The sequence below is a fragment of the Cervus canadensis genome, chromosome 2, assembly GCF_019320065.1.
Source record: "Cervus canadensis isolate Bull #8, Minnesota chromosome 2, ASM1932006v1, whole genome shotgun sequence".
Taxonomy (NCBI): domain Eukaryota; kingdom Metazoa; phylum Chordata; class Mammalia; order Artiodactyla; family Cervidae; genus Cervus; species Cervus canadensis.
Window position 1 is genome coordinate 20,465,841 of NC_057387.1, and position 23,032 is coordinate 20,488,872.

The following is a 23,032-nucleotide window of genomic DNA, read 5'->3' on the forward strand; positions in this document are numbered from 1 at the left end:
CAAAGAAGGATAGCCATAAAACCAAAGAAAAGATGCCATCACTATAAGTGCTTTTAATAGAAACAAACAAACAAACAAACATTGTTATCACAAAAGAGAATTGTAGTTTATTCAGGAAGTGGAGAAGAAGTAACAGTTGTCGAGTTGGTAGCAATTCCTGCTCATGTGACAGATGACACAGAAGACAGGGAGAGGATCTTCTGATGGTGCCCCGGAGGAGCGCTGCTGCTCTTCCCTCTGAAGCACTGAGTTTTCTCAGCTGTCTTCCCAGAGGCAAGTGGTGTAGCAGCCTCAGGAAGGAAGCCTCTGGCTGTCAGGAGCCCCCACAGGCATATTACAGACTGAAGGATGGAGAAGCTTCCTCTGTATTCATGATAGGCTTTGAAGAGAAGATGAAGGTGGAGCTGTGGAGCTAGATGAGTCAGCTACAAATATGGTGGTGAGGGTAACAGGGGTGGTGATGGTGGTGATGATGGAGACAATGATGACCTGCTGTCTTCCAAGTGCTGTTTATGAGTCTGGCATGTGCCAACTAAATTATACACATTACTTGAATATTGATTCCTCAGAAGTTTGAAATGAAAATACAATTTTCCCTACACTTTACTAAAGAGAATGAAAACCTGGAGAGGTAAATATTTAGTTCCTCAAACTGTCAAGTGATAATTAAGGAAATAAGATGGAATTGAAATTGTGTAGAAGTATTCTTTGTTAAGACTCAAAATTCAGACAGCACTGATGGTGAGAGCTTGAACCTTGGCATCAAAGGATAGAAACAAAACAAGATGATGATATGGTATTACTAAAAACAGTTTTAAAAGAAAGAAAACATTTTTGCCATCACACAAAGGAACTGAACTTTATTCGTTGAGGAGGATAAGCAACAGTTGACCAGCTGGTAGAAACCCCTGCCCAGGTGAAAGACAGACCCAAGAGAGGGAGAGAATCCTCTGATGATGCCCAGGAGAAAAGCTGCTGCTCTTCCATCTGAAGCTCTGTGATGCTTTCCCAGCTGTCCTCCCAGAGGAGAGCAGAACAGCAGCCTCAGGAAGGAAACCTCTGGTTGTCAGGTATCACCACAGGCATACTGCAGGCTGAAGGAAGGAGAAGCTTCTTCTATATCCATGATGGACTTTAAAGGGAAGATGAAGGTGGAGCTGTGGAGCCAGGTGAGTCAGCTGTCCTCATCCTTTCCTGATCCAGATACAAGCTGATGCTTCTACTTGCTTTTGGGTGGGCACTTCTGCTGGCATTGTTGGGGAGGTGGCACGGGAGGGCATTTCTGCTGGCACTGAGGAGGTGGGCATGGCTCAGGGCACTTTGGAGGTGGGCAAGGCTCAGGACACTTTGGAGGTGGGCAAGGCTCAGGGCACTTGGGAGGGCACACTACTGGAGGTGGCTGGCAGGGCTGCTTGCACTGCTGCTGCTGATAAGACATCTTTCTGGAGTCTCAGAATCTGGAAGAAATTACATGACAGTGTTCACAAGAAGGAACTGCTACAGGGAGAAAAGTCTGAGCTTGTTTAATAACATAGGATAGAATCTTTGCAGTCCCTAAGAATGTGCTTTGATCTCTTTAATCCCTTCCAATGAACTTCTGGTCTCTCTCTCTCTCTTTAACAAATTGTATTATTGGCTCAGAGAAAATCTTTTTACATACAACTTTTCAAAAAACCAATCAATGTTGTTCTGTTTTCCTTTTTTTTCTGAAAAGAGCATCTTCAATAAAGGCCATCATATTCCAAAATCTAAGCTCACAAGCAATTCTCATCATCATTACCTATCATGAATTCCCAGAAGTATAACTTGGGTACAGAGCAAATGATCACCAGGAAGGATACAAGGCCCCATACCTTCTAAGATAATTGATTCTTCAATAACAGCAGAAGGACACAAGAAAGATACAGAAAGAGGAAAAATACTTCGTTCCTTGCCTCTTGTCACAGATTTTTAAAAAATCTCTTCAGTAAAGGAATTCAAACTCTGTAACAGGAACTTAATAAATACTCCATATCACTGTTTTCAAATTCCAAACTCCCATCCACTAAGGAGTATTAAAGTCATGACAATAACTTTGGACACACCAAATTTGCTATAGCCAGAATTAATTCATAAGTAGAGAGCCCAAGAATAGAGTTGAACTGAAGAATCAGACTCACCAGGTTCTCCAAAATCTATCTGGACTTGAGTAGCAGGAGGATGGCAGTGATGCAGCAGAGGGCCTTTTTATAGGGACTAGCTGCCCCACCCAGGAGGAAGCAGAGCTGCCAAAACAGGCCTGGTTCAGTCATTTCCCAACCAAAATGCAAATCCATCCATAAGCGGCTTGACAAGGACTCCAGAAGGAGGAAATGTCCTGCTCCAGGATCTCCTCCCTGGATTATCTTCCCATGACCACAGCATCCTTGTCTTAAGCTCTCAGTTTCAGAGGTATATGGCAGTGGGAGAATTTGGGAGGGTTCTTTAACTAGGAGTCAAAGCCTCCCCTTTTTGATTGGGGAAGATTCCTCCTTGATACCTTTCACCTTCTATGAATTATAAAAGTGCCTGTCTTGTTCCACTTGAACTGGGTGCCATTTTGTTGTACATACTGGGTTGAAAAGAGCCTGGCTATCTAGTGACACCTTTTTCTTTACCTCAAGTCCTTCTTATAATGCTTTTCCCTTTGATCCATGACCTGCTAATCTGTCTCCTTTCTTCTTCTAAACTGGACTGAGGGCAGGTTGCAGATCATCTCTCCAGCCTTCCCATCATAATACTTAGATATGTTCAGTAAAGTGGTGCCCTCTAGGATCCTCCTTTCACTGCTTTTCTCCCTCAGATAAAAGACATCAAGCTGTTTATTGCAGCCTTTAGAAATCTGTTTCACCTTGGGTCCCAGGGAATTCACTAGTTTAGCATCATCTACTCTAATTTAGTTTTGGCCGCAGCCCCGACTAGGCCAACAACAGAAAGCAAGCTTTTTGCACATAACTCCCCAACATGACGTACCACCTACTTCTACATAATTTCTCCCAACTGTCCTCTTTGTACTACTTCACTCTATGAAAGAAGCTCAGAGCATTGTTCAAATTTTCTGAAGTCCTTCCCCTTTGAAATATTGAAAGGCCCAATCTGGGAAGTAATGCCGTAAAACAACTATTTTTTAATGAAAGTGAAATCATTATGAGCCATTCAATCATTGAAGTTAATTGCCATTCATATACAATTTCTCAATCATTGATAAGAATTTCACTGTAATTTAAACCAATTTTTCAGATTTACCATTACTGGTTACAGGGAATATATGTTAAAGAAACCTCTTTCCTGGTCACTTCCTTCAGATAATTTGTCAGTGTTCTAGAAGGAAGCATGGTTAATTTATGAGTCATCTTGAATGGCACAGGGTGCCCAGATATTTTGTCAAATTCCATGTGTTTCTTTAAGGATGTTTTTCAATGGAAGGGCTTCCCTGGTGGCTCACTGGTGACGTATCTGCCTAACAGGCAGGAGATGCCAGTTTGGTCACTGGATCAGGAAAATCCCCTGGATAAGGAAATTGAAACCAACTCAAGTATTCTTGCCTGGAGAATCCCACAGAGAGAGGGCTACATTCCAGGGGGTCACAAAGAGTCGGACACAACTTAGTAACAGACTTCCACCTTTTAATATATAAGTCAGTGGTTTGGGTCAAGGAGGTGCCCTCTATAAGATGGGTAGTCTTTCATCCATTGAAGGCCTGGTTAGACCAATAGTCTAAGCCTTTCTTGGATAAGAAATAATCTTCTTGCATGATAGCCTTCCACAGGTTTTCAGTTCCACAAATTTTGAATTTGCCAGCCTTTATAATATCTCATCCTTTCTCTTTCCTGTTTCTCCCTGTGTTTGTCACTCTCTCATATAAAATATATGTATAACATGCATTATATTATAATTTGAAAATTTCATCTGCCATTTCATATACATCATTTCCTAAGTTCAATCAAATTAAAAATTCAAGAAGATTGGGTAAAGTGATTAAAGTAAAAATGTAAATATTACATGATACATGTGAAGTGTAAATATGACAAATATAATAAATTTTTAGAGAATAACTGAAGTTCAAGAGAGAATGCCCTAGCATGTTCTCCAACCTTGGCAAAATATTTCATTATTCCTTGTCAGAGATTTAGCTCTCAATAATTCTTCTACAGTTCCTCTGTTCAGGCCTGGAGCTGAACTATCCTCTTTTCTGTACTATCCTCTTGGGCACTGAAGATTTTCATAATAGGCTGTTGCTGGTGAGGAATCATGTCTGGTTTAGGAGTAAAGTTACAATGCTGACTTTATATTACTATAGAATGTGGGAACACAGTTAATGGAATCAGGATGTCCCCTTTCACCATAACCCTACAGTACCCTAGCATGCTGACTCGTGCTGAGGATTACTTTACCAGGAAATACATCATTTTTATTCTAATAGTAAATATCAGGTTTAAATTGCATAGAAGCAAAAATGAATGTAATATACTATTTAAGACTCACACCACCACATACAAGTGATTGAGAGTAGGTTTGGGAAGGGAATGAGGATCAGAGAACCAAACGTCTGAAATAGTTAAATACATGCTTAGGGTATATCTGATGAGTTTGTTTTCTTCTACTCCATCCCAACATGCTTTATATCTTTAAAAGAGTGTGGTTTTGGAGAATCCCATGGACAGAGGAGCCAGGTGGGCTACAGTCCACAGGGTCGCAAAGAGTCGGGCAGGACTGAGCGAGTACACACTTTCTTTCTTTAAATGTTTTTAATGTTTATTCTCTAACTTCTCCTTCAACCCTTCAGACCTCTCATCCTGCCATATCACTCTTCACTTCCTAATGTATTAATATATGTCTTAACTGCCCAATTTAATACACTGAGGTGTTGGCAAAGCATTTAGTAATAGTCTTTTCATATCTTTCTTATTTCTTCCTGCAATCAGTGGAATAATTGACCTACTAACTTGTCTTGGTCAAATAATCAGGAAGCTTTTCAAGAATGTAGTTATATAAATAGGACGGGAAAAAGAGGAGAAGAATGAAGAGGAAGAGAAAGAGGAAACACTTGAAAGCTCTGTAACAGTCACCAGGTATGCATGTTCCAGAAGTCAGGACGTAATATTTTCCTTTAGCTCAGCAGCATCTCCACTGAATACCATATATTTTTAAATATTATAATAAAGAGGAGAACTCAAACTGGTAGAATAGGAGGATGTTAAACTCGTCCTTCCTCACATATATATTTCAAGTATACATCTCCAAACTTAATAATTTTCAACAGAAAACTTGGTGAATATTACTGGAAGTCTTTGGAAACCTAAAAGGACAAGAAAAATACACTCATAATTAGGCAAAATGAAAAAAGTAAAACAGAAAGAGGAATCAAAACAGGGACCAGCAACCCTGACAGGAAGCTGAAGATGGAGAGGAAAAGCCCATCACAGTGGGGGAATCAGCTGGGACAGAAATGAGCCTTCAGGGGATCAAAGCAGAGGATGGTCTGTGAAAGGTAAGACTAAGAGCTGCATGCATGGTGTGTGCCACAGCCCTGCTCATCCTAGCCTGAATTATGTGTCTCCTGTTGCAGAGTGGGGCTGGGTGCTGGAACATGGGGTTTGGAGTGAAGATTCAGGGAGGGAACAGTTGTTGGCTGTGAAAAGACAGCCTGAAGGGGCAGGAGTAAGGAGTTCTACAGCCGAGAAAGTTTGCAGATAAAGCCTGGGACACCACAGAAGCTAGGTGTCATTGTTGAGTGGCATGCAAGGGGCAGGGCTGCCATCATAACCCCTTTCCCACTGGCCAACTTCCTTGGCCTTCACAGGCAATTGAAGGGGCTCCCCTTGAGTCATCTTGCCCATCTCTCAAGCCAAGGCCTCTTCTACACAAGTAGGCTCAGTGGTCCTGAGGACCACTGCCCCTCTTAAAGCCAGATTCAGAATTAGCTCTGAGAGCCTTTGAGCTGGCAGGGGCTGAATGCTAAAGTGTGGGGTTAAGAGAGTGGATCCTGGGAGAGGATCACAGATACAACAGACAGGACAGGAGCTAGGGGATCTGAGGCTGGGAATGCCAACTGGAGGAAGTGTGTTCTGCCCAGGAAACGAGGCACCATTGTTAAGTAGCATGCAAAGGGTAGGGTCATTACAGTCCCCACACCACATACCAGCCCCTGCCTCTCTGGGCACTGGGAGGGATTCCCACCAGTGCAAGTGTGCCCCCATCTGTTGCAACTGCCTGCTGGTCTACATCACCACAGGCAATTTGTGCACACTCCAATTGTTGAAGCTGGTCTGAGTAAGTAAGTGTGTGCCACTCAGACACTATTTTCTCTCTCATCTGGGTGGGGAACAGATGTCTGAGGGTGGCGTGCACAGACACACACACACACACACAAGTGGGGACCAAACCAAAGCTGAACCCCAGGGGCGGTGTAACTGAAGAAGAGGAGCAGAAATCACTCCATGCAGCTCCACAAGCTGTGGGTTAAATCCCTGTGATCAGCTTGGTAATTCCTGTGTCTGTGGAATATCTGAATAGATAATGACTGTTACCACTGAGGCTGGTCCAGCTTTAGCAGCAGTGAACTTTGGGGGCAAGTACACATGGGAGTTGGGGCAGGTCACAGTCTGAGCTGGTTCTGCAGTGCCCACAAGCAGATCCAGAGACTTACTTAGAAGTTTTGGAAGGCAATTTGGAGAGGCAGGGGTTGGCTCTGGCTCCCTGTAGAAGCAACAGCACTGACAGAGGAAGCTCCAGGAAAATGTTTTTATTACTATTGTTCTATTTTGCTTTGTTTCATTTTGTTCAGTTGTTGTTTTTATTATCTTTTATTTTTTATTGTTTTTATGTGTTTTCTTTATGCTTTCTTTCCATTTTTTTAGATTGTTTTCTCTTGTTTGATTTATTTTTCACTGTTCGTTAGCTTAGCCTATATTTATTAGCCTCATTTTTGAGTTCTTTTGTTTGTTATCTTGTTTGGCTTGTTTCCTTTTTTGTCTATTCTCTCTGGATCTTTGTATCTGTAAGTTTGGTTTTGTTGCTATCATTTGTGTTGGATTTGGTGTGTCTGTTTTCTTTGTATGTGTGTGACTGTATTTTGTTTTTCTTGCTGCCTGTTTATATTTTTACTATTTGTCTTGGGTTTTGCTTGTTTTCATTTCCTTTTATTTATTTTTCTTCTTTTCTCTGGCCACAGTTGTGGCTTGTGGACTCTTGGTCTCCAGCAGGAATCAGACCTCTGTCCCTCTGTGGTGGGAGCACTGAGTCCAGGATGCTGTACTGCCAGAGAACCCGGGTCCATAGAATATTAATTTGCATGTGCTATCCAGGAAGTGTGTATTTCAACACCAAGCCCTCACTCCATCCAACTGCCTGTAGACTCCAGTGCCTATAGACTCCATGCCAAACTAGCAGCAAGACAGAAATACAACCCCACCCATCAGTAGATAGGCTGCCTAGTAATTCTAGGCTCACAGACATCCCAAACAACCCCTGCTCATCAGAGGGAAAAGACTCAGTTCCCATCACCAGAGTGCAGACACTAAGCCCTCCCACCAGGAAGCTTACACAAGCCCCTGGACCAATTTCACCTACCAGGAGACAGACAACAGAAGCAAACAGAACTACAACCCTGCCACCTGTGAAAAGGAGACCATAAAAACAGTAAGATAGACAAAATGAAATGACAGAGAAATATGTTGCAGATGGAGAAGCAAAGTAAAATCCCAGAAGACCAAACAAATGAAGAAAAACAGGCAATTTATCTGATAAAGAATTCTGAGTATTCAGAATTCAGTGTCCATTGTTTCCCCATCTATCTGCCATGAAGTGATGGACCAAATGCCATGATTTTAGTTTTTTGAATGCTGAGTTTTAAGCCAGCTTTTTCAATCTTCTCTTTCACTTCATCAAGAGGCTCTTTGATTCCTCTTCACTTTCTTCTAGAAGGGTGGTATCATCTGAATACCTGAGGTTATTGACTTTCCCAACAGCAATTTTGATTCCAGCTTGTGCTTCATCCAGCCCAGCATTTCTCATGATTTACTCTGCATATAATTTAAATAAGCAGCGGGACAATATACAGCCTTGACTTCCTCCTTTCCAGATTTTGAACTGGTCTGTTTTTTCAACCTAGAGAGCATATTAAAAAGCAGAGACATTACTTTGCCAACAAAAGTCCATCAAGTCAAAGATATGGTTTTTCCAACAGTCATGTGTGGATGTGAGTGTTGGATTATAAAGAAAGCTGAGCACTGAAAATTTGATGCTTTTGAACTATGGTGTTGAAGACTATTGAGAGTCCCTCAAACTGCAAGGAGATCAAAACAGTGCATCCTAAAGGAAATCAGGCCTGAGGATTCATTGGGACTACTGATGATGAAGCTGTCACTTCAATACTTTGGCCAACTGATGCGAAGAACAGACTCCTTTGAAAAGACTCTGATGCTGGGAAAGATTGAAGGCAGGAGGAGAAGGGATGACAGAGGATGAGCTGGTTGGATGGCATCACCAATTTGAAGGATGTGAGTTTGAGCAACCTCAGGACAGGGAAGCTAGGTGTGCTGCAGTCCATGGGGTCGCAAAGAATTGGACATGACTGAGTGACTGAACTTAACTGAACTAAACTTTGTTCCATGTCTGGTTCTAACTATTGCCTCTTGATCTGCATACAGATTTCTCAGGAGGCAGGTATGGTGGTATTCCCATCTGGTATTCCCATATCTCTATGAGTTTTCCACACTTTGTTGATATCCACACAGTCAAATGTTTTAGGGTAGTCAAAACACAGAAATTATTTATTTCTTCTGAAATTCTCTTGCTTCTTTATGGCAGTCGGAATTACTGCCATTACCCTTACCGTAGGTTAACCTCTGGTCAAACTACAGGGAGGGAACAGAGCCCCATCCATCAGCAGAAGGTTGGATTAAAGATGCACTGAGCATGGCCACTAGAGCAAGAACCAGATTCTCCACAGCCAGTCCCTCCCATCAGGAAGCTTCCACAAGCCTTGTATCCTCTTCCATCAAGGGTAGACAGAATGAAAACCACAATCACAGAAAACTAAGCAAACTGATCACATGGATCACAGCCTCATTTAACTCAATGAAACTATGAGCCATGCCATGAAGTGCCGCCGAAGACAGAGATGGTGGAGAGTTCCGACAGAATGTGGTCACTGGAGAAGGGAATGGTAAACCACCAACATTCTTGCTTTGAGAACCCCCTGAACATTATGAAAAGGAATCATGAAGATCAGAGATAGAAACAAAGAAAACAATAGCAAAGATTAATGAAGCTAAAAGGTGGTTCTTTGTGAAGATAAACACAATTGATAAATATTTAGCTAGACTCATCAAGAAAAAAATGGAGAAGACTCAAATCAATAAAATTAGAAAGGAAAAAGGAGAAGTTACAATTGACACCATAGAAATACAAAAGATTACAAGAGACTATTACAAGCAATGATATGGCAATAAAATGGACAACCTGGAAGAAATGGATAAATACTTAGAAAAGTGCAACTTCTCATGACTGAACCAGAAACAAATAGAAAATATGAATAGACCACTCACAAGGGCTGAAACAGAAACTGTGATTAAAAATCTTCCAACAAACAAATGTCCAGGACCAGATGGCCTCACAGGCAAGTTCTATCAAACATTTAGAGAAGAGGTTACACCTATCCTTCTCAAGCTCTTCCAAAAATTGCAGAGAGAGGAACATTCCCAAGCTCTTTATATGAGACTAAGATCACCCTGATATAAAAACTAGTATGGAAACACAAAAGACCCCAAAAAGAGAAAAATAGAGGTCAAAATCACTAATATACATAGACACAAAAGTCCTCAACAAAATACTAGCAGGCAGAAACCAGTAACACAGTAAAAGGAACACACACCATGATCAAGTGAAATTTATCTCAAGGATGGAAAGATTTTTTGCTATCTCCTAATCAATCAGTATGATACACAACACCAAAAAACTGAAGAATAAAAACCATATGATCATCTCAATAGATACAGAAAAATCTTTTGACAAAATTCAACACTCATTCATGATTAAAAATTCTCCAGAAAGTGGGTAAGTAGAGGGAACCTACCTCAAAGGAAAAGGTGAAAACGACAAACTCACAGCAAATATAATTTTCAATAGTGAAAAACTGAGAGCACTTCCTCTAAGATCAGGATCAAGACAGGGATGTCCACACTCACCACTATTAGTCAACATAGTTTTCGAAGTCCTAGTCATGTTATTCAGAGTAGAAAAATAAATAAAAAGAAATCTAAACTGGAAGAGAAGAAGTAAAACTGTCACTGCTTGCAGATGACATGATACTATACATAGGAAATTGTAAAGAGGTTACAAGAAAACTACTAGGGCTAATCAATGAATCTGGTAAAGTTGCAGGATACAAAATTAATGCACAGAAATTCCTTGCATTTCTATATATTAGCTATGAAAGATCAGAAAGAGAAATTAAGGTAATAATTACATTTACCACTGCAACAAAAATAATAAAATACTAAGGGCTAAAGCTACCTACTGAGGTAAAAGATCTATACTCAGGAAACTATAAGACACCAATGAAAGAAATCAAACAGGACACAGCCAGATGGAGAGATATACAATGTTCATGAATTAGGAGACTCAGTATTGTGAAATGACTATAGTACCTGAAGCAATCAACAGATTAAGTGTAATCCTTATCAAATCACCAATGGCATTTTTCACAGAATTAGAAGAACAAATTTGCAATTTGTTTGGAAACACAACAAACCGCAAGCAGCCAAAGGAATCTTGAGGAAAAAAAAAAATGGAGCTTGAGGAATCAGGCTTCCTGACATAAGAATATAGTATGAAGTTACAGTCATCAAAACAGTATGGTACTGGCATAAAAACTGAAATACAGATGAATGGAACAGGATGGAAAGTTCAGAAATTAAACCCATGCAACTATGGTCTCCTAAATTATGACAAGAAGGCAAGAATATACAATGGAGAAAACACAGTCTCATCAGTGAGCGGTGCTGTGAAAACTAGACAATTATATGTAGAAAAATGAAATTAGAATATTCCCTAACACCAAAGCCTAAAATAAACTAAAAATGGAATAAAGGCCTAAATATAACACCAGACACTACAAAACTCTTAGAGGAAAACACAGGAAGAACACTCTGTGGCATAAATTACAGCAAGGTCTTTTTTGAACCACCTCCTAGAGAAACAAGAATAAAAACAAAACTAAACAAATGAGAGCTAATTAACCGTAAAGGTTTTTGCACCACAAAGGAAACCACAACAGGAGAACCCTCAGATTAGAAGAAAATCTTTTTAAATAAAGCAACTGATAGGAGGTTAATGTCCAAAAAATAAGCAAACAGCTTATGAAGCTTGATATTAAAAAAAAAAAAACAAGCAACACAAGCAAAAAAAATGGGTACAAAACATAAATAGACATTTCTCCAAAGACATATATATGGCCAAGAGCCACATGGATAGATGCTCAATATTATTAATTATTAGAGAAATGCAAATCAAAACTACAACGAGGTATCACCTCACACTGGTCAGATTCAGTTCAGTTCAGTCCCTCAGTCATGTCCGACTCTTTGTGACCCCATGAATCGCAGCAAGCCAGGCCTCCCTGTCCACTACCAACTCCCAGAACTTACTCAAACTCATGTCCATCGAGTTGGTGATGCCATCCAGACATCTCATCCTCTGCCGTCCCCTTCTCCTCCTGCCCCCAATCCCTCCCAGCATCAGGGTCTTTTCCAATGAGTCAACTCTTTGCATGAGGTGGCCAAAGTATTAGAATTTCAGCTTCAGCATCAGTCCTTCCAATGAAAACCCAGGACTGATCTTCTTTAGGATGGATGGGTTGGAATCTCCCTGCAGCCCAAAGGACTCTCAAGAGTCTTCTCTAACACCACAGTTCAAAGGCATCAACTCTTCAGTGCTCAGCTTTTTTCACAGTCCAACTCTCACATCAGTGCATGACCACTGGAAAAACCACAGCCTTGACCAGATGGACATTTGTTGGCAATGTAATGTCTCTTCTTTAAAATATGCTATCTGGGTTGGTCATAACTTTCCTTCCGAGGAGTAAGCCTCTTTTAATTTCATGGCTGCAATCACCATCTGCAGTGATTTTGGAGCCCCCCCAAAAACAGTCTGACACTGTTTCCACTGTTTCCCCATCTATTTCCCATGAAGTGATGGGACCGGATGCCATGATGTTTGTTTTCTGAATGTTGAGCTTTAAGCCAACTTTTTCACTCTCCTCTTTCACTTTCATAGAGGTCTTTAGTTCCTCTTCACTTTCTGCCATAAGAGTGGTGTCATCTGCATATCTGAGGTTATTGATATTTCTCCCAGCAATCTTGATTCCAGCTAGTGCTTCTTCCAGCTCAGGGTTTCTCATGATGTACTCTGCATATACGTCAAATAAGCAGGGTGACAATATACATCCTGGTGGGGATGGTCATCATCAAAAAAATTTACAAACAATAAATGCCCGACGGGTGTGGAGAAAAAGGAACCCTCAGGCATTGTTGTGGTTTCCCTGATGGCTCAGATGGTAAAAAATCTGCCTGTAGTGCACAAAACCCAGGTTTGATCCCTGTGTAGGGAAGATCCTCTGAAGAAGAGAATAGCAACCCACTCCAGTTGGTAAGAATGTTAACTGATGAAGCCACTGTGGAGAATGATATGGAGGTTCCTCAAAAAACTGAAAATAGAGTTACTATATGATCCAGAAAGCACACCACTGGGCATATTCCCTGAGAAATCAATAATGGTTTTTGCGTCACAGGACTTTGCTGCAGCCTAAATGTTCATCAGTTGATGAATGGATAAAGAAGACAAGGTACATATATACAATGGAATACTCAGTTCAGTTCAGTCACTGTGGTGACTGACTCTTTGCGACCCCATTGACTGCATGCAGCATGCCAGGATTCCCTGTCCATGAACTCTTGGAGCTTGTTCAAACTCATGTCCATAGAGTCAGTGACGCCATCCAACCTACTCATGCTCTGTTGTCCCCTTCTCCTCCTGCCTTCAGTCTGTCCCAGCATCGACTCCATGGACTGCAGCACACCAGGCTTCCCTGTCCATCAACTCCCAGAGCTTGCTCAAACTCAAACTCATGTCCATTGAGTCAGTGATGCCATCCAACCATCTCATCCTCTGTTGTTGCCTTCTCTTCTTGCCTTCAATCTTTCCAGCATCAGGGTCTTTTCCAGTGAGTCAGTTCTTTGTATCAGGTGGTCAAAGGATTGGAGTTTCAGCTTCAGCATCAGTGCTTCAAAGGAATATTCAGGACTGATTTCCTTTAGGATAGACTGGTTTGATCTCCTTGTAGTCCAAGGGACTCTCAAAGGTCTTCTCCAACACTACAGTTCAAAAGCATCAATTCTTTGGTGCTCAGCTTTCTTTATCATCCAACTCTCACATCCATACATAACTGCTGGAAAAGTCATAGCTTTGACTAGATGGACCTTAGTTGGCAAAGTAATGTCACTGCTTTTTGACATGCTGTCTAAATTTGTCATAGCTTTTCTTCCAAGGAGCAAGCACCTTTCAATTTCATGGCTGCAGTCACCATCTGTAGTGATTTTGGAGCCCCCCAAAATTAAGTCCTTATTGTTTCCATATCTATTTTCTATGAAGTGATGGGACCAGATGCCATGATCTTCATTTTTTGAACATTGAGTTTTAAGCCTGATTTTTCACTCTTTTGTGTCACTTTCATCAAAAGGCTCTTTAGTTCCTTTTCACTTTCTGTCATAGGGGTGGTGTCATCTGCATATCTGATGTCATTGATATTTCTCGAAGCAATTTTGATTCCAGCTTGTGCTTCATCCAGCATGGCATTTTGCATGAAATATTCTGCATAGAAGTTAAATAAGCACCATACAGCCTTGACATACTCCTTTCCCAATTTGGAACCTGTCTGTTTTTCCATGTCTGATTCTAACTGTTGTTTTTTGACCTACATACAGATATTACTCAACTATAAAAATGATTGAAATTAGGCCATTTACACGTTGTTAACCAGCTATACTCAAATATACAAAAAAAGGTAAAATAAAGAATAGTTTGGTTAAGAACATATCCTTTTTCACAGCTTACTTGACTAGTAAGCTAAACATTAGAAAAAAGTTGCCTAGCTACAGTGACTTTGTAAATCTAAATAAACATTGTAAACCTCAATGTTCTTCAAAGTTGGTGTCAAAACAGAGAAGGAATTTCAGATGTGAAAAAATATTTAAGGCTCTGAGTTTAATGAGTTGTTTGAGTAAGAAGAGGAAGTAGCACGCATGGAAAGGCGGCAAAACTTTACCTGGTAAGGATGCTTTAAGTTTCCCATCTTTCTGTACTACCCATGTTTTCAGAGCTACTGTAATTTCATGCAGAATGCTCCACTATATTCCAAAAGCCCTTTATTTTCAGTATCACATTAAACATGAGGTTAAATTAGGAAAGAAAAAGCACAACAAGAATATAAAGGGGCAATGGAGTGTAAGAATCTTCCTGGTTGCTCTGCTAGTTACGTCTGTCTCACCTCCCTGCTGGAGCAAGCATGGTGGTGAGGCGATGATGGTGATGGTGGTGATGGAGACAATGATGACCTGCTGTCTTCCCAGTGCCATTTATGTGCCCCAACATGTGCAAAATAAAGTACACACAATCGTGTAATGTTTATGCCTCAGGTATTTTGCAGTGTAATACTGTTTTCCCCATTTCAGTAAAGGGACTTTTTTTGTGAGGAGTGAAATAATTTTTTACTCAAATTAGTCAAGCAGTAATTAACATGGATTTTAAATTATAGAGCAATAATCTTTTTTAAAAAAAGCTTTCTTTCTTTTTTAAACAGTGTATTGATTTATTAATTTATTTTGGCAATGCTGGGTCTTCATTGGTACATGGGCTTTGCTCTAGTTGCCATGAGTCAGGCTGCTATCTCATTGTGGTGTGCGGACTTCACACTGAACTGACTTCTCTTGTTGCGGAGCACAGGCTCTAGGGTGCTTGGACTTCAGTAGCTGCAGCTTGTGGGCACAGGAGTTGCGGTTTCTGGGCTCTAGAGCAGAGGCTCACTACTTGTGTCACATGGGCTTAGTTGCTCCACGGAACGTGGGATCTTCCCGGAGTAGGAATCGAACCCATGTCTCTTGCATTGGCAGGTGGATTCTTTACCACTGACCCATCAGGGAAGATCAGAAGGATCTCTGATATTACTCAAAATTCAGATAACACTGATTGTGGGAGCTAGAACTTTAGGATCAAAGAAGGATAGCAATAAACCCAAATACAATATGCTATTGTTGTACGTGGTTTTAATAGAAAAAAAAATTTTACTATCACAAAAGAGAATTGTAGCTTATTCAGGAAGTGGAGAAGAAGTAACAATTGTCAAGTTGGTAGAAAGCCCTGCCCAGGTGACAGACAGACACAGAAGACAGGGAGAGGATCTTCTGATGGTGCCCAGGAGGAGAGCTGCTGCTCTTCCCTCTGAAGTACTGAGTTTTCTCAGCTGTCTTCCCAGAGGCAAGTGATGTAGCAGCCTCAGGAAGGAAGCCTCTGGCTGTCAGGAGTCCCCACAGGCATATTGCAGGTTTAAGGATGGAGAAGCTTCCTCTGTATTCATGACAGGCTTTGAAGAGAAGATGAAGGTGGAGCTGTGGAGCTAGATGAGTCAATTATTATCTATAAATATGGTGGTGAGGGTAACAGGGGTGGTGATGGTGGTAATGATGGAGACAATGACCACCTGCTGTCTTCCAAGTGCTGTTTATGAGTCTGGCATGTGCCAACTAAATTATACACATTCATTGAATATTGATTCCTCAAAAGTTTGCAGTGAAAATAAAATTTTCCATAGATTTTACTAAAGGGACTGAAAACCTGGAGAGGTAAATGCTTTGCTCCTCAAACAGTCAAGTGATAATTAAGCAAATAATATGGAATTGAAATTGTGTAAAAGTGAAGTTATGACCAACCTAGATAGCATATTAAAAAGCAGAGACATTGCTTTGCCAACAAAGGTCTGCCTAGTCAAGGCTATGATTTTTCCAGTGGTCATGTATGGATGTGAGAGTTGGACTGTGAAAAAAGCTGAGCACTGAAGAATTGATGCTTTTGAACTGTGGTGTTGGAGAAGACTCTTGAGAGTCCCTTGGACTGCAAGGAGATCCAATCAGTCCATCCTAAAGCAGATCAGTCCTGGGTGTTCATTGGAAGGACTGATACTGAAGCTGAAACTCCAATACTTTGGCCACCTCATGCAAAGAGTTGATTCATTGGAAAAGACCCTGATCCTGGGAGGGACTGGGGGCAGGAGGAGAAGGGGATGAAAGAGGATGAGATGGCTTGATGGCATCACCGACTCAATGGACATGTGTTTGAGTAAACTCCGGGAGTTTGTGATGGACAGGGAGGCCTGGCGTGCTGCGATTCATGGGGTCGCAAAGAGTCGGACACGACTGAACAACTGAACCAAAATCAACTGATTCTTTGATAAGACTCAAAATTTAGACACCGCTGATTGTGAGAGCTTGAACCTTGGCATGAAAAGATAGACACACAACAAGATGACGATATGATATTGCTAAAAACAGTTTTAAAAGAAAGAAAACATTTTTTGACAACACACAAAGGCACTGTAGTTTATTCGTGAGGAGGAGGATAAGCAACAGCTGACCAGCTGGTAGAAACCCCTGCCCAGGTGAAAGACAGACCCAAGAGAGGGTGAGAATCCTCTGATGGTGCCCAGGAGAAAAGCTGCTGCTCTTCCATCTGAAGCTCTGTGATGCTCTCTCAGCTGTTCTCCCAGAGGAGAGCAGAACAGCAGCCTCAGGAAGGAAACCTGTGGCTGTTAGGTATCACCACAGGCATACTGCAGGCTGAAGGATGGAGAAGCTTCTTCTATAACCGTGATAGGCTTTAAAGGGAAGATGAAGGTGGAGCTGTGGAGCCAGGTGAGTCAGCTGTCCTCATCCTTTCCTGATCCAGATACAGGCTGATGCTTCTACTTGCTTTTGGGTGGGCACTTCTGCTGGCATTGTTGGGGAGGTGGCACAGGAGGGCATTTCTGCTGGCACTTTGGAGGTGGGCATGGCTCAGGGCACTTTGGAGGTGGGCAAGGCTCAGGGCACTTTGGAGGTGGGCAAGGCTCAGGACACTTTGGAGGTGGGCAAGGCTCAGGGCACTTGGGAGGGCACACTACTGGAGGTGGCTGGCAGGGCTGCTTGCACTGCTGCTGCTGATAAGACATCTTTCTGGAGTCTCAGAATCTGAAAGAAATTACATGGCAGTGTTCAAAAGAAGAAACTGCTACAGGGAGAAAAGTGAGCTTATGTAATACCATCAGAGAGAATCTCTCTAGTCTCTAACATGCTTTATTTCTTCTCCTCCTTTTAACAAATTTCTTACTTCTCCCTCATTAAAAGAGTTTTTAATTAGAAGAAAACCTTCTCTCATTCAATTATTCCAAAATTTGTTTTTTGTTTGAAAGAAGCAATATTTTTAGTTGTTACTTTGATTTTATGAAAATAGCATCTTTAAGAAAACCCATCATAAGTTCTAAAATTCTGTGTAAGCTCACAAGCAATTTCCATCATCATTATCTCTCATGAAGTCCAAACAGGATGACTTTTGTAGAGCAAAGGGTCACCAGGAAGGATACAAGGACTCTACACCTTCTAAGATAAATGGGTCTGTACCAGGGTGGAGGGATACCAAAATATACAGAAAAAGGAAAAGTACTTTTGTCCTTACTTCTTCATGTCAAAAACTTCATATTTATTTTATATTTCAATAAGAGAATTTGAACTCTGTACCAGAAACTTAATAAATACCATATATCATTGGGTTTAAATTTCAAGTTCCCATCAACCATCAACAAAGTAGCATTAAATACATGATCATAACTTTGGACACAGCATATTTGTTCTCTCCAGCATAAATTCAACATTGGGAGCCCCAGAACAAAGTAGAACTGAAGGATCAGGCTTACCAGTTTCTCCAAAATCAATCGGGACTTGAGTAGCAGGAGGATGGTGGTGGTGCAGCAGAGGGCCTTTTTATTGGGGCTTACTGCCCCACCCAGGGGAAGTGAAGCTGCCAAAACTGGCCTGGTTCAGTCATTTCCCAAGCAAAATGCAAATCCATCCATAAGTGGCTTGACAGGGACTCTGAAAAGAAGAAACATCCTGCTCCAGGATCTCCTCACTGGATTATGTTCTCATGACTCACAGAGCCTCTGCCTTAACTCTCAGGGATTTTCAGCAGTGGGAGGATTTAGCAGATTCTCTAACTTGTACTCAAAGGCTCCCCTTCTTGTTTGAGGAAGATGGCTCTTTTCTATCTTTCACCTTCCTTGAGTTATAAAACTTCCTATCTTGTTCCACTTGAACTGGTTGCCATTTTGTTGTACATACTGAGGTGAAAAAGGCCTGGCTGCCTGGTGACAGCTTTCTCTTTACTTCAAGTTCTTCTTATAATGGTTTCCCCCTTGATCCATGGCCTGCTAATCTAAGTCTCCTTTCTTCTTATAAAATGCACTGAGGGTGGGTTGTAGATCACCTCAGTAGCCTTCCAGTCATGATACTTAGATGTGTTCAGTGAGGTGGTGACCTGTAGAACCTTCCTTTCACTGCCACGCTCCATAAAAAACAAGTCATCAAGCAAATTCCTCTGACCCTTATAAATCTGTTTTACCATAGATCACAGAGAACTCAATACAAGTGTAACATTACCTATAGCAATTCAGATGTTCCAGTAGCTTAGGCCCTAGATCTACAACTGAAAGCAAGCTTTTTGATCATAACTCCCCAACTTGACATACCACCTGCTCCTACATAATTTCTCCCAAGTGGCCCCTCTTTATTTCTTCCACTTTTGAATAAAGTTTAGAGAATTGTTCAAAATTTCTGGCTTCCTGCCCCTTTGAAATGATTGGAAAACCTAATCTAGAAAGCAAGGGCAATCAAACACCTAATTATATATGAAAGTTGAAATCACTTTATTAATAATTCATTCAGTGTAGTTAATTGCCATTCATGCATAACATCTTAATCATTAATAATAATTTTAATATACTTTCAATTCATTTAAAAATCCATTTTAAAATGTTAAAAGATTTTCCATATCAGTCACAGTGGAATATAAATCAAATGATCCTATTTACTGCTCTGCTTGCTTCATGAAATTTGTCAGTGTGCTGGAAGGTTTAATAGTTCATTTATGGGTGAATTTGACTGGCACAGGGTGCCCAGATATTTGGTTAAACACTATCCTGTGCATTTCTTTAAGGCTGTTTGTGGATGAGATAAGAGGAGCCTGGCATGCTACAGTCCACAGTGTGGCACAGAGTTGGACACAACTGAAGTGACTTAGCAGGCACATGCAATGTTTAAATAAGTGGCCTGAATAAAAGAGGTTGCCTTCTATAAGGTGGGTAGTTCTCATCAGTGCATTGAAGACCTGAATAGAACAAGACTCACCCTCTCCTGGTAAGAGATAATTCCCCTGCCTGTTGGCCTTCAGTAGGATTTTGGCTCTGTAGAGTTTGAATTTTCCAACTTTAGTTATTTCTCTCTCTTTCTCTGTCTCTCTGTGTGTCTCTCACTCTTTCTTTATATATACAATATATGCATTGTAATACACAATTTCATCTGTAACTTCATGTACATGATTTTCTGTGGCTAATTAAATTAGAAATTCAAGAAGTTGGTGTGAATTGAAGTTAAAGCAAAACTATTAATATTACATGATTCATGTGATCTATAATTTTGACAAATATAATGAGCCTTTAGGGAATAACTAACATTCTGTGAATAGTGCCCTAGTATGTTTTCCAACTCTGACCAAAGATCTTGTTCTGCCTTTCATAGATTTATAGATTTAGCCCTCAATAATGCTTTGCCTCTACAGTTCTCTGTTCTTTCCCAGAGCTGAACAGTCCTCTTTCCTGTGATGTCCCTTTGGGCACTCAGGCTTTTTATGGTGGGCCTTGGCTTTTGAGGGTTCCTGTCTAGTTTAGAAATAAGTTATAATACTAGGTTTATATTACTGTAGAATGTGGAAACACATTTTTAACGAACTCAGGAACCCTCTATTCCTCACCCCTATGCTTCCTTAGATTGCTATGAAGTGCTTAAAATTCTTTATCAGGAAATAAATCTTTGTATTCCAATTAAATTTCAGGTTTAAATTGTGTGAAACAATAATAAATGTAAGATACTGTGTAAGACTCACACCATCACAAAGAAATGATTGAAAGCAAGTTTGTAAGGGGAGAGAGAATCAGAACACTAAAGGTCTGAAATCTAGGGTAATTATGAAATTAGGGCTGATCTGATACATTTGCTTTCTTCTACTCTTTCCCAAGATGTTTTAGGCTTCTAAAAGACAATAATTAAAAAATTATGTTAATGTTTATTCTCTGTCTTCTCCTTCAACTGTTCAGATGCCTCAGCTTGCTATATTACACTTTGCTCCCCAATGTATACCTCTTAACTCTCCAACATTGGTACACTGACATGTTGTCAATACATTTACTGAATAGTCCTTTCATATCTTTTCAAAGTCTTCCTGTGGTCAGGAGGGCTGACGAATTGTTGCCAATTAAACATCTAAAGTAATATCGGTAGATCTCCCTTCCTTGTCTTGGCCAAATTATCAGGATGCTTTTCAAGAATGTGGTTTGATAAATGGAAAAGGAGGAAGAATAGGAGGATGAGGAGGAAGAGGAAGTGGAGATATGTGAAACCTGTGACAGAGTTACTGGCTATGCTCCAGCAAATAAAGGATTACTGAATCAAGCCATCATCACATTAGTTAAACAGGTTAGGTTTCCTGAACTGTCACTGCTCCTGTCAGTAAGGAGCTGCTGTTGACCAAGGTAACTGCTGACCATGACCATCCAGGAACAGAGCCATCACTATAGCACCTTAAGGATTAATGTCTACAAGCAGTGTCATCACCAAATGGTTCATGTAAACTATTACAGTTGCCGCTGTGTACTAATTACCTGAGTGCAATCAGAATACGTGTTTTGTACTCAATAATGGGGACCCATATAGTAGGAAGAGACACTAGTAGTCACATTTTGATGTGATTTCCCCTGAGTATGCCATAAGGACTTTCATAGCCTCTCTCATCTCAGGGTGGGGCCTCAGGGTAATTTGATCCGCCATGACATGCCTAATGCTTTAATCCCATCAAAAACTCACACTCTAAAAAAAAAAAAAACAAAAACCTCACACTCTTATTTATTCTGTTTATTGGTTTTCCATTTATAGCAAAAAAAAAAAAAAAGGTGATAACTGAACCCTACATTTCATCAGGCAACCTACTGCTACATTTTCTCCATTATAACTCAAAATTTTTCTTCCATTCAGTCTTCAAGGTTTATAGTTACATATTGATCCACCTACAGGGATTCATACGCCACATTATTATGTAGCCTTGTAGGGAGTGTTTCCTAGATTCCACCTGTTAGCTAGTTAGAATAGGAAAAAGGAGTCCAGAATGGCAGTGGCTAAAAAACAAAGAAGGGAAAAGCCCATGAAAATAAAACAAAAGGAGGTCCAAGGACCAGAGTGAGAACCTCAGGTAAAACAAACAGCCTTCCTGGCCAGCCCAATTTACATAGGGCAGGCTCAGAGGGAGGAGAAAAAACATATAAAAAGAGGAGACAAAATTGAGCCCTCACACCTGGAGGATGTATTTTCCCTTGCTTGCCAAACAAAACCGAGCTGTAACTACTTATTTAACTTATATGCAGAATACATCATGAGAAATGCTGGGCTGGAGGAAGCACAAGCTGGAATCAAGATTGCCGGGAAAAATATCAATAACCTCAGATACGCAGATGTCACCACCCTTATGGCAGAAAGCAAAGAAGAACTAAGGAGCCTCCTGATGAAAGTGAAAGAGGAGAGTGAAAAAGTTGGCTTAAAGCTCAGCATACAGAAAACTAAGATCATGGCATCTGGTTCCATCACTTCATGGGAAATAGATGGGGAAACAATGGAAACAGAGGCTAACTTTATTTTCTTGGGCTCCAAAATCACTGCAGATGGTGATTGCAGCCATGAAATTAAAAGACACTTACTCCTTGGAAGAAAAGTTATGACCCACCTAGACAGCATATTAAAAAGCAGAGACATTACTTTGCCAACAAAAGTCCGCCTAGTCAAGGCTATGGTTTTTCCAGTGGTCATGTATGGATGTGAGAGTTGGACTGTGAAGAAAGCTGAGCACTGAAGAATTGATGCTTTTGAACTGTGGTGTTGAAGAAGACTCTTGAGAGTCCCTTGGACTGCAAGGAGATTCAACCAGTCCATCCTAAAGGAGATCAGTCCTAGGTGTTCATTGGAAGGACTGATGTTGAAGCCGAAACTGCAATACTTTGGTCATCTGATGTGAAGAGCTGGAAAAGACCTTTGGGAAAGACCCTGATGCTGAGAAAGATTGAGGGCAGGAGGAGAAGGGGATGACAGAGGATGAGATGGTTGGATGGCATCACCGAATCAATGGATATGGGTTTGGATAGACTCCAGCAGTTGGTGATGGACAGGGAGGCCTGGTGTGCTGCGGTTCATGGGGTCACAAAGAGTCGGACATGACTGAGTGACTGAACTGAACTGAACACTGGTCTGTCCGTCACTTCAAATTTTTGCTGTGGCGAGACAGAACAGAGGAAATTACAAACTTCCCTGCACATCCAAATAATGTATTTTGTAATAGATGTACTCTGCAAAACAAAACTCAAAAGCTATTGACACATTACTACAGTTCTGCTCAGTCAATAACATTTGGTACAGTTAATCATCATACTTTACGATCACAATGTCTCCCAGAGGATTCCACTTTTAAAAAATTCTATCTGGTCTTATAAGTTTCCAAAAGCAGGAATGGTCTCAGCCAGGCCAACATATGACTTCACTCTCTCTGGCAGTTTGCATAATTGTGCTAAGAGATAGTTTTATTCTTTTGCTCTGAGTCTCTCTCAAGGTAATGT

General features: G+C 40.8%; 2 protein-coding genes and 1 long non-coding RNA gene across 3 annotated transcripts; 1 reads left to right on the forward strand and 2 right to left on the reverse strand.

The window, feature by feature from the left end:
- Positions 1–831: 831 nt before the first annotated feature.
- Positions 832–2,244, reverse strand: LOC122435000 (small proline-rich protein 2E-like). The gene is made up of 2 exons (XM_043458845.1): positions 2,160–2,244; positions 832–1,457 (listed from the first exon to the last, which is right to left on the reverse strand). The coding sequence occupies exon 2, from the start codon at positions 1,436–1,438 to the stop codon at positions 1,220–1,222; it is 219 nt and encodes a 72-aa protein (XP_043314780.1). The 5' UTR covers positions 1,439–1,457; positions 2,160–2,244; the 3' UTR covers positions 832–1,219.
- LOC122435029 lies at positions 1,232–17,273 on the forward strand. Its single transcript, XR_006267562.1, has 2 exons — positions 1,232–1,326; positions 17,167–17,273. It is a non-coding gene; the product is annotated as an uncharacterized LOC122435029 (long non-coding RNA).
- Positions 16,642–18,143, reverse strand: LOC122434996 (small proline-rich protein 2D-like). The gene is made up of 2 exons (XM_043458830.1): positions 18,020–18,143; positions 16,642–17,297 (listed from the first exon to the last, which is right to left on the reverse strand). Exon 2 carries the CDS (start codon positions 17,276–17,278, stop codon positions 17,033–17,035), a length of 246 nt encoding a protein of 81 aa, XP_043314765.1. The 5' UTR covers positions 17,279–17,297; positions 18,020–18,143; the 3' UTR covers positions 16,642–17,032.
- Positions 18,144–23,032: the final 4,889 nt, after the last annotated feature.

Excerpts from the sequence above, each read along its gene's own strand:
- LOC122435000 (XM_043458845.1), bottom strand. The coding sequence starts at position 1,438 with ATGTCTTATCAGCAGCAGCAGTGCAAGCAGCCCTGCCAGCCACCTCCA.
- LOC122434996 (XM_043458830.1), bottom strand. The coding sequence starts at position 17,278 with ATGTCTTATCAGCAGCAGCAGTGCAAGCAGCCCTGCCAGCCACCTCCA.